This window comes from Choloepus didactylus, chromosome 13 (assembly GCF_015220235.1).
Source record: "Choloepus didactylus isolate mChoDid1 chromosome 13, mChoDid1.pri, whole genome shotgun sequence".
NCBI classification, from domain to species: domain Eukaryota; kingdom Metazoa; phylum Chordata; class Mammalia; order Pilosa; family Megalonychidae; genus Choloepus; species Choloepus didactylus.
Window position 1 is genome coordinate 50,559,534 of NC_051319.1, and position 14,689 is coordinate 50,574,222.

Sequence of the window (14,689 nt, forward strand, 5' to 3'; positions counted from 1 at the left end):
GTTATTTCCTTCCTTCTGCTTGCTTTGGCTTTAGTTTGCTCTGCTTTTTCTAGTTCTTCCAGTTCTGAGGTTAGGTCACTGATTAGAAATCTTTCTTCTTTTTTAATGTGAGCATGTAGAACTATATATTTTCCCTCAGCACTACCTTTGCTACATTCCATAAGTTTTGGAATGCTCTATTTTCATTTTCATTCACCTCAAGAAATTTCCTAATTTCCCTTGTGATTTACTCTTTAACCCATTGGTTTTTTAAGAGTACATTGTTTAATTTCCCACATATTTGTGAATTTTCCATTTCTCTCTCTGTTATTATTTCTAGCTTCATTCTATTGTGATCAGACAATATTTCAATATTTTTAAATTTATTGAGACTTATTCCGTGACCTGTGATATGGTCCATCCTGGAGAATCATCCAAGTGCAGTTTAGAAGAATATGTATTTTGTTGTTCTTGGGTGAAGTGCTCTATATATGTCTGTTAGGTCTAGTTGGTTTAGAGTATCAGTCATATCTTGTATTTCTTTACTGATCTTCTGTCTAGCTGCTTTATCCATTATTTAAAATGGTGTATTAAAGTCTTTTACTATTAATGTAGAACTGTCAGCATTTTCTTCGTATATTTTGGGGCTTTGTTATTAGGTGCCTATATATTTATAATTGTTACATCATTTTGTTGAATTCCCCCCTCTATCAGTATATATTGACCCTCTTTGTCCCTCATAGCTATTTTTGAGTTTAAGTCAATTTTGTCTGATATTAGTATAACTGCTCCAGTTGTCTTTTGGTTACTACATTCATGGTATATTTCTTCCTCTTCCTTTCACTTTCAATCTACTTGTTTCTTTGAATTTAAGACATTTCTTATAGACAACATATAATTGGGTCATGCTTTTTTTTTTTATCCCTCTGGCAATCTCTGCTTTTGATAGAAGAGTTTAATGTTTTTATATTTAAAGTTATTACTGATATTGCAGGACATTCTTCTGCTATTTTGCTATTTAGTCTTAGTAAGTCTTTTAATTTTTTCATCCCTCAATTCTTCTGTTAATGCTTACATTCATTTTATTTGATTTTTTGGACTTTACCATATTGAGTCCCTTCTCATTTCTACTTGGAAATTTTTCACATATTTTCCTTGTGGCTATGATGGGGTTAACATTTAACATCCTAAATATATAAAAATCATACTTGATTTGATACCTGCTTGTCTTCAACAGTAAACACATACTCTGTTCCTATACCTCTCCATCCCCCCACCTTTTTTGTACTTGTTACCACTTACATCTTTGTACACTGCATGTGGAAAACCATAGATTTATCATTACCTTTTATGCATTTTCATTTTAGCACCTGTAGGATTTAAGAAGTGAAGTTACATACCAAAAAATACAATACAATGGTACTTACATGTATAATTATCCAAATGGTTACCTTTACAAGAGGTCTTTTTTTTTTTTATGTCTCTTTGAATCACTGTTTAGTGTCCTCTCCTATCATACTGAAGAATTCCCTTTAGCATTGCTTGTAGGACAGGTCTAGGGGTGTTGAAATCTCTCAAGTTTTGTTTATCTGGGAATGTCTTAATCTCTCCTTCATGTTTGAAAGAAAGCCTCACCAGGTATAAAATTCTTGGTTGGCAATTGTTTTCTTTCAGTGCTTTAAGTATATCAACCCACTGTTCTTTTGCCTACATGGTTTCTGATTGGAACTTTGCATTTAATCTAATTCAGACTCCCTTGTACATAGCACATTGCTTTCCTCTTCAGATTTCTAGGGTGTTCCACTGCAGGACTTATTGCAAGTAAGCTTTTGCCAAGGGCCACCTGCCTCAATTTTTCTTTATACTGCCTTTGTTGTCTCAAGCAGCTTTTGCCTGGAGGTCAAATTCGGTGCTGGTGGGGGGTGGGGGAGACACCGCAAAGGAGTTTCTGAAGTAAGTCTTACCCATCCTGAGGAAGGCCAGGAACCCACAAAGTGATGTGCTGGCTGGCTTGCTCCAGACTGCCCTGGAGAGGGGATGAGGAGGGATCCAGGAAGGGCACCATGAGCTTTCTCCATAGCTCCCCAAATTTGCACTTTCTTGGCCTGTCTAGCAAATGCAGCCCTTCAACTGTCCTCTGTAGGGGAGGTCAGAAAAATAGCCACATTCAGAGCTGGGCCTCCAGTGATTCAAACTAGCTAATCAAAGCCATGATCAGTGACCAGCCCATGCCCACCCCAGACCTTGGGGAAATGGATTTTTATGTCCCTTTCTGGCACAAGCAAACTCTGCCAAGGGCCAGACCCCACTGTTGCCTGCTGTGAGAGTCAGGGCTGGGCAACAGGATCCACCCAGAAGATGCAATATACTTGTATTTACTATAATTTGCCAGCTTCTTCCCCCACTCTTCCCTGGGTGCTGCACAGCATTGTACTGGTCTCTGGGGTTTCAAAATAGTTGATTCAGATCATTCCTGCCTGTAATAGCTGTCCTGGCACTTCCTGCTCTGCCATCTTCCCACCTCAAATGCATTTTTGAAGAACTGTTCTCTAAAAGAGATTCAAATCTTTAAGAATGTTAGGAGTACATGAGGAAGGACTCTTGGTGGTATAATTAATCAATATTCTTCAGTACCTGGTGCAAATTAGGGGTTCATAATTTGTTGATGAACAGGAGTTTATACCTTGTTGATGAACAAGGGTGAGAAGTCAGAACAAAAGGGGAAAAAATCCATTGATTGAAAATCATGTTGAAATTACAAGTTAGGGGCCACAGGATTAAACACTGTTGATGTTTTTCTTTTTGGATAAAGTTGTTGTAAATACTGCCGAGAGTTGACAATAAACCTATTATAAGGCTGAGAGGTATGATTCTCTAAACCATGAATTTGTGAAATTTTTCTGTAAATGGCCAGATAATCAACATTTTAAGTTTTGCAGACCAAATGGTTTCTGTCACAAGTACTCATATCTGCCTTCATAGTACAGAAACAATACTGTAATTTAACGGACTTGGGTGTGTTCCAATAAAACTTTATTTACAAATACAAGTAGGTGGGAAGGCTTTGACTGACCTTCTGTTCTAAACTTCCATCTCTTCTAGGCGATAGTCCCACCTGAGGATGGGGTCCAAGCATACTCTTATGCCTCATGTTTCTTTATTGTTCATGTCTTCCTAACTTTTACAGTCTCCTCCTTCTTTTCTGTTTCTTCCTCCCTCCACCCCCACCATGAGTTGGGAATTTTCTGACAGCTCTTTCTCAGAAGCTCTGACTGGCTCTGTGGGAAGAAATAGACCTTAATGAGGCACAATCACAAAGTTTTTATTCGGGACTTATTATGTTTAAGAGAGGAAATTCTTAGGATGGTTGCTTAACCCAGAAGTCATTACTGATTATAGTGAGATTCACTGCAGATGAGATACTAGGAGGGCTACAAACACACCAGATGAGAAATAAGCTAATGGCCACCACCTGACTCATATAATGGTCACTTTTCTGAAGACCAGTTGATACATAAGTAATGAAGTTTCAACTATTAAGCATATTACACAACAAAGTCCAGTACATGCATGGCTTTCTTGCAAATCTTGGCTGGTGATATTACTAGGAAGAGTGTCATTTAAAAAAGATGAAAGTTACAAAATTTACTACATTTTTTGCAGTTAAAACAAAAGCAAGCTTAGGATGGACTGAATAAAACTGCTAAAAAAAAAAAAAAAAAAAGGCAGGGTAAATTTTCCTAAAAATAAGAATTTAATCATTCATCAGAAACCACCGTTTCCTGTGCAAAAATTATAGCACTTGTATGAAGACACAAGGTAAATGCAAAAGGTGAGCAAGGAAATATCAGCTGATGATTTCATATGATTACATACCTGTGACTAATTGTAGGTAAACCAGCAGGAAGAGGGCACACAGGGAGACAAATAACACACAAACTGGGCAATTTTAGGAGAGTTTATTAATGGGATTATTTGCAAAGGATGTAAGTAGAGAAATCAACAATAATAATATAATTAATTATTTAACTTATAACACTTTTGAGGGTAAAAGAAAGCTTTCTTAATAAATTATGCCAGGCCAGTGGGTATAAACTGGATCTGGCCCAGCCAAACCACAACATTTGGAATATTGCAGTAGCATCCCAAACTAGCAAGAATAAGGAGCTGCTGTCATCCCTAACCTGAAGGGGCAAAGGGAGGGCATGGTTACCAAAACCTGGAAGGTAGCTGTGGAAAAGCCTACTAACAGGAGATGGGACTCTCAGTAAAGGAACACATCCAATCTATGGTGAACCTACAGGGAGTGAGTGGGTGAATTAAAACTCCAACTTTGTTGTGCTCCTACTGTCTGATTTCTTGCCAATATTTCCTGTTGGCTAAACCCAAACAGAAGCTGGAGGGCAGGGGAGTCTGTTGATGCAGTCCTTGTGGGTAGCTTCCCGTGGTACAAAGCAGAATGGGAAAGGGTGGAGAATTTATCTGGAGGGGAAAACAGAAGATATCCAGCATAGAAGATATCCTTGCAGAGGTACCCAAAATTGGAACTATCCCTCAGCTCTTACCACTTCTGCAACTCTTTTGAAACATTCTAAGAAAGTTCAACAGCTACATTCTTCTCAAACTATCTTCTTCCAGTTCATTTCCTATTAGGTTGTACAAAAACAGTAATGTAAGCAAGACCTTCATTTATCCTCAACTAGCTGAGGGTAAGATTATCTTTACAGAGAATAGGTACAAGAACTAGGTTTCCATGCCTATATTTAACCTTCTTCATTCTCTAATTAAAAAAAAAAAAATCTAGCAACCTTTCTTAGACAGAAGTTGCTTACACTGGTACCACCAAACTGGGAATAGAATAAAATTAAAGGGATGTTTTTCACATTTGTTATGGGAAACTCCTTCACTCCACTTTCAGGTCCACAAATCTAAAGGATCTCAGAAGAAGTATGTGGTATACTCATTCAATGTACATGACCTAGATGGTCAGCAAGGTTACTTGAGTACAAATGTATAATGCAGAAGAAATGACCAAAATGGACATGGGTGGTAGTCTTTACAAATGATATACGGGCCACTTCTCAATCTATAATACCATGAAAAAGGTGGGCAGAATATCAAGAAAGAAACAGTGTGCATCTCTGCAAAAAGTGGCTCTTCCGTTCTGTATGAGTAAAAGTGTGGCTTTTCCTTCTGCATGAAAACCTAAAGGTGGAGTAATTATAGGACCAGCATCCTAGAGAATAGAGGAAATTTTTTTTTTTAACCTCCAGGCCCAAAGAACCCTCTTCTGCTGAGGAAAGACCATCGTCACGTTCACTAAGATAAAACCAACTTAAGATTTATATCATTGTCTTTTCTTTCTCCATAGAGATAGATCTCCCCCATTCCATTAATAACCAGCCACATGTCTTCTGATATCCCTTCCGGTTCTTAAATCTATTGATTCTATTATTCAATCAGGTAAAAAAAATAGCAACCTTTTTTTTTCTTGGCAACCTTCATCTATTTCTTCAAATTCAAACTGAGTTTTGAATGAGAACTAAGCTACTTTAAATATTCAGGACAGTTAAAAGAAGAGGAGGAAAGAAATAAATTATAAAAGGAGAGACGGTAAGAATCAGGGAATAAAAAAGAAACGACCTAATAATAAAGAAAGAAATAAAAAGGTTAATAAAATAAATGTGACAGTTCTTTTCAGTGAAGGTAAAAGAAGAGAAAACTGTGTAATGGGTCATTTTCTGGCCCATTTACAAGCTCCCTGAGTAATCACAGAGTAGAAATTATCTCACTTCTATTTCCTACAACATGGAAGACTCACCCTTCTTGACCTAAACCAGGAGTTCCCAACCTGTGCATGCAGATACTGTTCATATCTTTGGCATTTAAACAGAAGAAAAGAATAAAAAACAGGAAGCCCTTCAGCCTACCAGGAATTTTTCTGGTGATTCTCTGGACTGAATGGTTGCCCCAATTAGACATAGGTGGATTCCAGGAATATGGTAGAAAAGAGCTAGAAAAAGAGATCTTTATGGAAAGAGTCTTTCAATAGGAAATAGCTTGCTGCCTGACAAAGATCTTCATAGAAGGTTAATATGCTTCAACCTATTCAGGATTTCTTGAGTATCTGTTACATATAGAACATAAGATTGAGCCCTATGGAGGTTATGAAGGTGACCACAAGCCTAAAAAAAAATTGCCTTCCCTTAGTGACCTTGTATGCTGTAGAATCCATCATATTCTCTCTTTTGTCTTGTCTGTTCAGATGCTCAGAACTAATTTTTGAGCTCAATTGTCCTAATTCTCCAGTTCTTAATAATGTTTTTTTCTGGCCTTCCCTGCCCCTGATCTTGACCTCCTTTATCTCTTGGTTCCTTGCTTTTACCTTATGACGTGAATGTACTTACTACAAGTCATGCCACATGTTTTTAGTAAAAGTAAATATTCAAAAAATCTATTTTTATGAAATATTTCTTGCTTCTAAAGAACTCACTTGTCTAATTTTTTAAAGGGTCAAAAATATTACTGAAGTATTACATTATCTGTGGAGGCCATATGAGGGAAGCTAAAAGAATGGTAAAATCTGACAGGTCACATCCAGGTAGGAAACCACTTTTTTGGAGCTGTTAAGTGAGATGAACATTGACAGGAGAAGGTCAACATGTGAAGGTGCCAGGTTAAGAAGAAAACTAAGGACACACTTAGTATTAAGTTCAGATACTGTTTGGCAGAAATCTAGAGAATGGAGGAGGTAAAGCTGGAAAGACAGCTTGTGGAGAGGTGGTTGTGAAGCTCAAGGTACCTGGATCTACCATAAATTTTTGAACTGAAAAATATGATTGAAGTAATCCAAGTGGCCACATAATTACAGATGAGGAAATTGAGGGCCACAGAGACAAGTGGTTAGCAGTGTATTTAGCACGCAAAGAGAAGACTCCCAGGATGCCTGAGGGCATGCACTCTGCCTCATATCTACAAAGCCTGGCATAGATTAAAGCCACTTCAATGTTCTAAAACAAGAAAAGAAGGAGTATATAACTCCTTAAAATACCAGTGAAACCTCAGCACACTCCTGCTCCTCTCAGATACCTCCATCACTCCTGCTCCCATCCGCAGTGAAAAGATGTAGCTGGTGGTTCCAGTAAAGTCTCAAGGGCTCTGGCTATGCAGCAAGCCAATAGTTTGGGGAGAGCGTGAGATGAGGGCGGCAGAAGCAGTCATCGCGCCCTTTCCTTTATTCTCCCCCGCACTCCCCATGAGCTATTCCAACCCAGGGAGGAAATCTGTAATTTTAACTCCTGTCTGCCTTTCCAATATCCAGCTGCCGGCCAGTATCGCCTCTGATGTCACAGCAGATGAATCAGGCTCTGGCGTCATCCCTCAGCACCCTGAGAAGTTGCGGGGAGGGGGGGATTAAATGGATGGGGGGGGGGGGATTCTTTTCCAAAGGATGCTACCATGACATAAGCCAGAGGCTTTGTGGGTTCCGGAAAAGTTTATCTTTGAAGCCAACGGTGAATCAGCGGCTTTCCGACACTCTTGGTATCTTCACAACCTTTTATCCCGGGTCCCCGGTACTAACACCAACGATCTAGGTCCAGCTGTTTTGTGCAACTGTTGAGAGCCTTCTACGAAAAGAAGTTCTCTGGTCGAGATTTCCCCCGAGTCTGTGCTTTTCCCGCTTCCCTCCCACCCCCTTGTTCTTGTTTCCAGGCTCCACGTGGTCTGTGATATTTGCTTGGACTCACGTGGGGAGCCCTGCCTTGGCGTCTCCAAGCGATGACTCCTAGGAACTTCCGGAGGACCAGAGCACTGCAGGCTCTGACAAGCTGAGGGGGAAGCAAGAGGGGGGGGGGGGCGGAGAGCGAGGGGAGCTGGGTGTCAAGCGGGCCAACCTCGGGCGGAGGGGGGTACATCCCCCAGCATCCGGATGGAGGTGTGCCTTCCCTCCCTTCAACTCTATACTGGCGCTGCTGGAGCCTAGAAGGCGGCTGAGAAATCCTCTCAGACGCTCCCCCGACCTCACTTAGCGCTCTTAAATTCCCTTTTCTGGACCAACAAGGGTTGACGAGTACAAATCCAAGCCTACTACCTCGCTGCCTCTCCTGTCCCTAAAAGCGGTGTGGGCATCAAGCCCAAGGAGTCCGAAGTCGTTTCGACTGCGCAGCCCTTTGGCTGTATGTCTGGATGCAGGGCGCGCTGAATGTCGCTCCGCCTCCGGATTGGCCGCGCGCTGGACAGCACCCTCGCTGGGAGCTGACCGCCGCCTAACACGCCTTGCGTTCTGACCCCTATTCTGGAGCCTGGAGTCCTCACCGTTAGGCTGATCTCAATGAACTGTGAAGAGGCTGGCCGCTCAACTGTGTGGTTTTAAAAGTTCTTAACACATATAAAATGTGCTGGAGGCATCGGCAGCCCCAAGACGCTCCCAACCACCCAAGTGGCTTTTCTGAAATTAAGAAGGTGCCTTGGAAAGTATGATTTTTGAGGGCAAGGCCCATCAGACCTTTATTAATTCATTTCAACCTCCTACCGTCCCCTGCTCCTAAGGTTCTGGCCAGTTTTGCACCTTCAAAGCCTTCACCTGTGAGTGCCATGGAAGCCTGAGTCTGCACCCACCCTCCAAAGCATCCCAGTAAGTAAACACATGAGGTTCCTCAGTAGCCAAGAAGGATGGAAAGTACTAGTTGAAAGTGGCCTAAGGAAATGTTCTGAGAAGGTGTACAGGACACTGTAAGCAAAGGTTGGATCATGGAAACTGTCCTGTAGGAGAAACATGCGTCTTTGGAAAGTGAGGGTATCTATTTGGGAAATCACATTGAGGCACATATCAAGACTTTAGGTCAAAGATAAAAGGAGGAAGGTGAGGGAAATTCCTGATGATTTTACTGTTAGAATTCCATAGACTTAGCTGATCATACTTTTTCTTTCACGTCATCAATTCAGAATTCTATAAAGGAACAGAGTGACATGGAAAAAAATCATTGGCCTAGGAGAAAACAGCCCGTAGGCGTTTAGGTATTATATATGTGGAGCCAGAAAGCTCTGGAGCATCAGGGAGACTCCAACTTAAAGCCACAGCATGGGTGAGTATGGGCCTCAAGTGAACAGGGAATGTGAGGCAGAGTGGTACTTGGGCAACTGCACTTACCGCAGGCCTTCCAGATCTAGAGACAACTCTGTCTTAGAGGAGGGAGTTTACTGTGAAACTGGAGTGGGATCGTGTTTGCAAGTACCTTGCCTGTTGTATGATTATTATTATTATTATTTGGTTAGCTTTTTTCAGGGAGATCTTCGTCTTGCAACTGGTAGGGCTGGTGCTAACCTACAATTTCACTGACTGTGGCTTTGAAAAGATTAGAGAGGATTATGACAAAATCATTTACCAATGCCTGCATATGATCCAGGTAAGTGAAGAAATTTTTGTTTTTAACAAATGTATTCCCATTGAAAGTGTAGGCATATGCACACAGAAACTACAATTTAACTCTTAAAGATAGAAAAATAATTTGGGAAAAAAATCATGGCCCAGCATTTTGTCAAGTGATATCCAAATATATTGGCTTCTAAAACGACTTTCTAGAATTTGACACATTCCAAGTGTGCAGATGCTGATAGGGAGCAGGTATTAATAGGTAACATATTATCCATCCAGGCTGGCTACTCTGTTCTTAAGTGCTGATCCCACTGTGCAGTAAAAAGACAGATTGGGTAAGAGATTGAGAATGAAAGAGGAATGAAAGAGAGGGAATTCTTGTGAACTAGGCACTAAGGAGTGAGAACATCTCAGAGCAAGCTGCACTTTAGGTCTTTCTAGTGTTCTAATATGCTTCAAAATGCTATTATGAAGCATGGCATGCTTAGGGTTTAAAAATATACCTTAATAATTTTTCTGATTATTCTAATTTCTGGGGAGAGTGTGCATGTGTGAAATGCATGAATGGCTATAGGACAGATATGGGCATCATGGCTACACGTGTAGCCCTGTGTGCAGGTGTGCCTGATTGTGGGGTGGGAGTCTCCATTTGGAACCGTAGGTGTCCAGTTTAAAACACTAGCCAGCACTGTCTGTAGACTCTAAGTGTTTTACTGGCTTGTTAGTGACAAAGACCAGATGCATTGGAAACAAGTACCTAAGGAGAAAAGGCTTTCAGAGACTCTTTAAAGCCTGGAATCAACGGGATGATCTCCCGCTTGGACTTGGGAGCCTTCATCCTTCTTGTTAAAACTGTAATTTAACTTCTTTCTTCCAGATAAAAAGTACCAAGTTCAGCAAGCTCGACTACTGTAAAGACTGGGTGAGTAGGGTGATCAGGGTTTCTGTCTCTCTCCAGAGAGTCACCAGGCGATCGGGGAGGAGGGGAGATATCCTGCGGTTACCGGCGGGTTAGGGGGCGACTGGGCTGTCAGCGTGGGGCTGCCAGAAACCTCCGGTACCATGCCCAGCTTCGGACGCTACTTCTGTCCAATTTAAGGGAAGGGAATCTCTCTCCGGATGGAGCGGGATTCTGGGAGAGCGCGTCCTCCGGAGGAAAGGCAAATCGGGAACTGGGACCAGGGGCTACGTCAGGGACACCCGGATCCCACGCCTCCGCGCTGGCGCCGCCTCCTGGCAGCCGCCTCCGCCCTGAGACGCGGGAGCGAGCGTCCTTGCCCGGCCTCTCTCCTTAACAAATCCACTTTTTCTTCCCCGCCTCTTTCTGACTACGCTCCGATATTCTCGCAACGCCCTTCCTTCCTTCTTGCGTTCATTACTTTTCCCTTTCCTCAACCGTGACCTCTACCTCTGCCTCTGCCTTTCCTCTTACTCGAATCGTCTTGGTTGTGTCTCCGAACTCCTCTCTAAATTCTTGCCAACTCTTCCTGCCCTTTTCTTTTCCCTCCCTCCCTCCCTGCCCCCCCCCTTCCGTCCTTCGTTCCTTCCTTTTTTCGTTGTTTTCTCCTTTTCTCATAATCTTTGCTGCCTGTGAGCAGCCGGATTGCCTCACTAACATAGTACGCGTTACCTTCAATCTCACCTACGGCTGCACCTCACTCGCCAAGGAAATCGCAGTTAAAACTAACGCCACCCTAACTCAGCATTGCCCAGACTACCCTGGAAGTCAGGTAAGCCCGACACACCGGACTCTCTCTTTTTACTATCTTAGAGCTAACCTTGGATTAAACTGGGGCTTTCTGCAGATTTTATCTTGTGACTTTCATTCAGATTTTATCTTGGGAATAGCAAATGAGCTGGGTAAAAGTAGTAAGTCGTCAATTCGTCCTACATAGACGACTGGACCAAATCCCACCTATTTTTAGAGTTCTGATTCTGTGTGGCTGAATTATGGTTCTAAACCTTAGAGCAGTATTTCAAGGTATAATCAGTGAGCCACATACATCAGAATGCTCTGACTGCGGGAGCATGGGAGGGTGATTATCTAAAATGCAGATTCTCAGGGGCCCAATGCAAACCTTTAAAATCACAATCCTTGGATATATGGCTCCTTTAGAGATTCTTATCCATTCAAAAGTTTGAGCAGCACTACTTGGGTTTGTCACTTAGTGATTGTGTGCTCCTTTCTTAAAATGTTAATTTATACATTAAATCTCTACCTTATGTTTGCAAAACTGCTTGTATGGGTGGTATTGCTGACCCTTTACATAATGGATTGTTGCACATGCAGTTAGTTATGTGTATTTGAATAAATGTGTAACTTTAAATATGAGACAGTAAGTGGGAGTTAGGAGCAGGAACTCTGGAGGCAGCCTGTCTGATGTTAAAACCTAGCCTTACCCTTCTAACTGAAAATTTGGATAAATTACTTAGTATCTGTCTGCCTCAGTTCCATCTGCAAAATGAGGATCATATTAGTAAATCCCATATAGGGCATTTATGAGGATTAAATGAGTCAATATATGTAAAAGCACTTGGAACAGTGCCTTGCACAAACAAGTACTCAATAAATATTCCTTTCAGCAGGCAAGTAAAGCAGGGAATTTGTCTTCATGATGAAAGTTTAAAAAAGACAATGGGAGATAAGTGCAGATAAGTACAATTGCTGCTTATTAACCTTCTGTACTCTGAACACTGGGTGACCAATGTTGCCAGTTTTTATGGGTCAAGGACTGAGGCCATAGCGCTGCTCTGGGCTGAACATTAGTTGTAAATTAACACCAGGAAGCCATGAGAAATCTGTTTGGCTCTATGCCATCTTATCAAGGAGTCCCTAGCATATCTACAGATACATTTCTTCTATATAAGAAGAGCACAGGGAACAGGCTAAATCAAATCCCTGGACAGCATGTGAGAAAGGGAGAGTCTGGAGTCAGATACTTAGGCCTCCTCCCAAGCTCAAAGGGGGTCGAAAAAATACTTAAGCAGATTTTAGACAACAACATTTTTGTTTAGTAACCTAGTGGACTCTATCAGTTTGAAGACTGTGTGCCTAGGAGTTCCAAGTTGTCACTACTCAAGGTTAATTCAGGTGAAGTAATACACCAAAAGAGTATTTGAATCTTTTTCTTTTCTTTTCTTTTTTTGTTTAGACTCCTTTTCAGAATAAACTTCATGTGCCCATGGCAAATCTAGGTGGTGGTTGTAGAGGGCACTTTTAGTTCAATTAATAGAATAGGTTTACTCAATGATGTCTTTAAAGAAGTATAAAGTTGGTCCTGTCCTTGACAACTTGTGATCTTGTCAGAGAGATAATGAAGTCAAATTTACTCGTTTATTTAGTCACTCAAATATTCAGTACTTCTTATATAAGATACTGTTTTCAATGCTGTGGGGAATACCTATGATGCAATAATAAAAAAAGCATGTAAGCAAGTGCCAAGTTAAATAATACATACTCTTAAGCACCGGAAGAGTTTTCAGAAGGAAGGTCTGAGCAATTAGGATAGGCTTTTGAAAGAGGTGTTAGTTGGCCTTGAAGCAAGAGTAGGTGGGTAGAGAAGTGGGAGGACAATCCCCTGGTGAAAACACATACAGGTGTACAGTATGCAGCTGCTTTGGAGGCAGATTGAGAGGTGGATTGGCATAGAAAAGACAACATAACCTGCAACTCAACAGCTGTTAAAGATAGTAAACATTAATTTTGACTATTTATTCTCTTATTCTGCAGATAAATAATATCCAGACAGTGAAGAAGAGAATGAGAAGAGAAGTCATAACAAACAAATGCCTGGAACAAGTCTTTAACTTACAAGGATTGTGGGGTCGTTTCAGTCGTATTGCACCAAAACAAAATAAATCTTCTTTATTACAGTAATATTTCACAGCAACAGAATAAATCATCTTTATTGACTAGATGGAACATTAAATATAACTGTGACATTTTAAATCCCACAAATAGTTATTTTTTAATTCCTGAAGGGTTTCTTAACTTATTTTTGTAAGCTTTTATTTTTTAATATAGGTTTATAATGCAGGGGAGTGAGTTAGTATTCCTCAAATGTTGGGGAAGACTTCTGTAGCACTGTTAACTAGGCCACCAGTTTCACATCAATAATTCTTAGCTGGAAATATTATAAGCCTAACTCAAGGGAAGAATCTAAAGGTGTAATAGAAAGAGAACTTTTTTGCTCAAAAAAGGAAAAAAGTTGAACTCAGTAAAATCTAAATTTCCATCTGCTTAAAAGACAGGCATTCCCCTTACTTGTAATGATACTTTTTGTGTTCTCACACTAAAAACTTACAAAAGAAGAAAATAAAAGCAAAAGAGGGTGCACAAATAGTTCTAAATATGACGATCCAATTTGAAAGAATTTTCAAGCAAAATATTGTGAAAGTATTCTAAAAGCAAGCTTTAAAAATTATCTGATAGAATAGTATATGCAAGTAGATTCTGAAGAAGTGCCTTTGTTATAGTTAAAATATTTTGTGTATTTTTTAAATTTATAAAATATATTTTTAATTTATTTTGTGAGCACTTTTAAAAATGTACATGTTGTTTTATAATGGATGCTATATATTCCTTAATAAAATAATTCTCAAATAAGTTTCTTATGACTGGCCTTTTCAGTTTGGTTAGCAGACAATTTTCACACACACTTTCTGAGGGTTGTCACTTCTCTTCAGGTCTTTACTTCCCCTCATCCCTGGAGCCCTTTGACCACTCTTCCCTCCCTTGTATTGTACCTGATGGCTGTGCTGGTGGAAAGAATATTTGGGGATAGGTGGGTAGCTTCAGGATGCATTCCAATAATACTTTTCTTAAATTCAGTCATCAGTCCTTGATTCTCCTGGAATAGACAGAGGCAGTAAAGGAGAACAAGGGATGTCAAATCCAGCCTTCTATTCTTGCTTTAAGCTAGAGTCACAGGTGCCCTCTCACTCACCCTCCACTCAGAATCCTTGGTGGGAGAGGAATCATAAGCCATAGGCCCAGGCCAAAACAGAGCAGATGGGAATACATGATTATTCCTGGAAGTGAAAACTTTTCCTGGACCACTGTTCAGAGGGCTGGGGCTGAGCTATAACAGAAAAGGGGATGTTCAGTGTCCCTAAATCCATCCCACATGCCAAAATAGAGGAAGCTTACATTATACATATGTCCAATAAGCATTTAAGGAGTATCTACTGTGTGCTGATCCTTCAGCTGACCACCAAGGATACAAAAGTAAATAGGCACAGCTCTTAACCAGGAGATATTCAGAATATAGCTGAACAGTCAGTTTCCATTGCTCTAAGGGATATCAGGACATGCCTTCTCTCTAAAAATCTTCC

General features: G+C 40.7%; 1 protein-coding gene across 1 annotated transcript; it reads left to right on the top strand.

Moving 5' to 3' along the window:
* Nucleotides 1-9,061: 9,061 nt before the first annotated feature.
* LOC119507692 (thymic stromal lymphopoietin) lies at nt 9,062-13,918 on the top strand. The gene is made up of 6 exons (XM_037800894.1): nt 9,062-9,065; nt 9,256-9,386; nt 10,233-10,277; nt 10,426-10,625; nt 10,683-11,085; nt 13,086-13,918. The coding sequence occupies exons 1-6, from the start codon at nt 9,062-9,064 to the stop codon at nt 13,230-13,232; spliced, it is 930 nt and encodes a 309-aa protein (XP_037656822.1). The 3' UTR covers nt 13,233-13,918.
* The last annotated feature ends 771 nt before the right edge of the window (nt 13,919-14,689 follow it).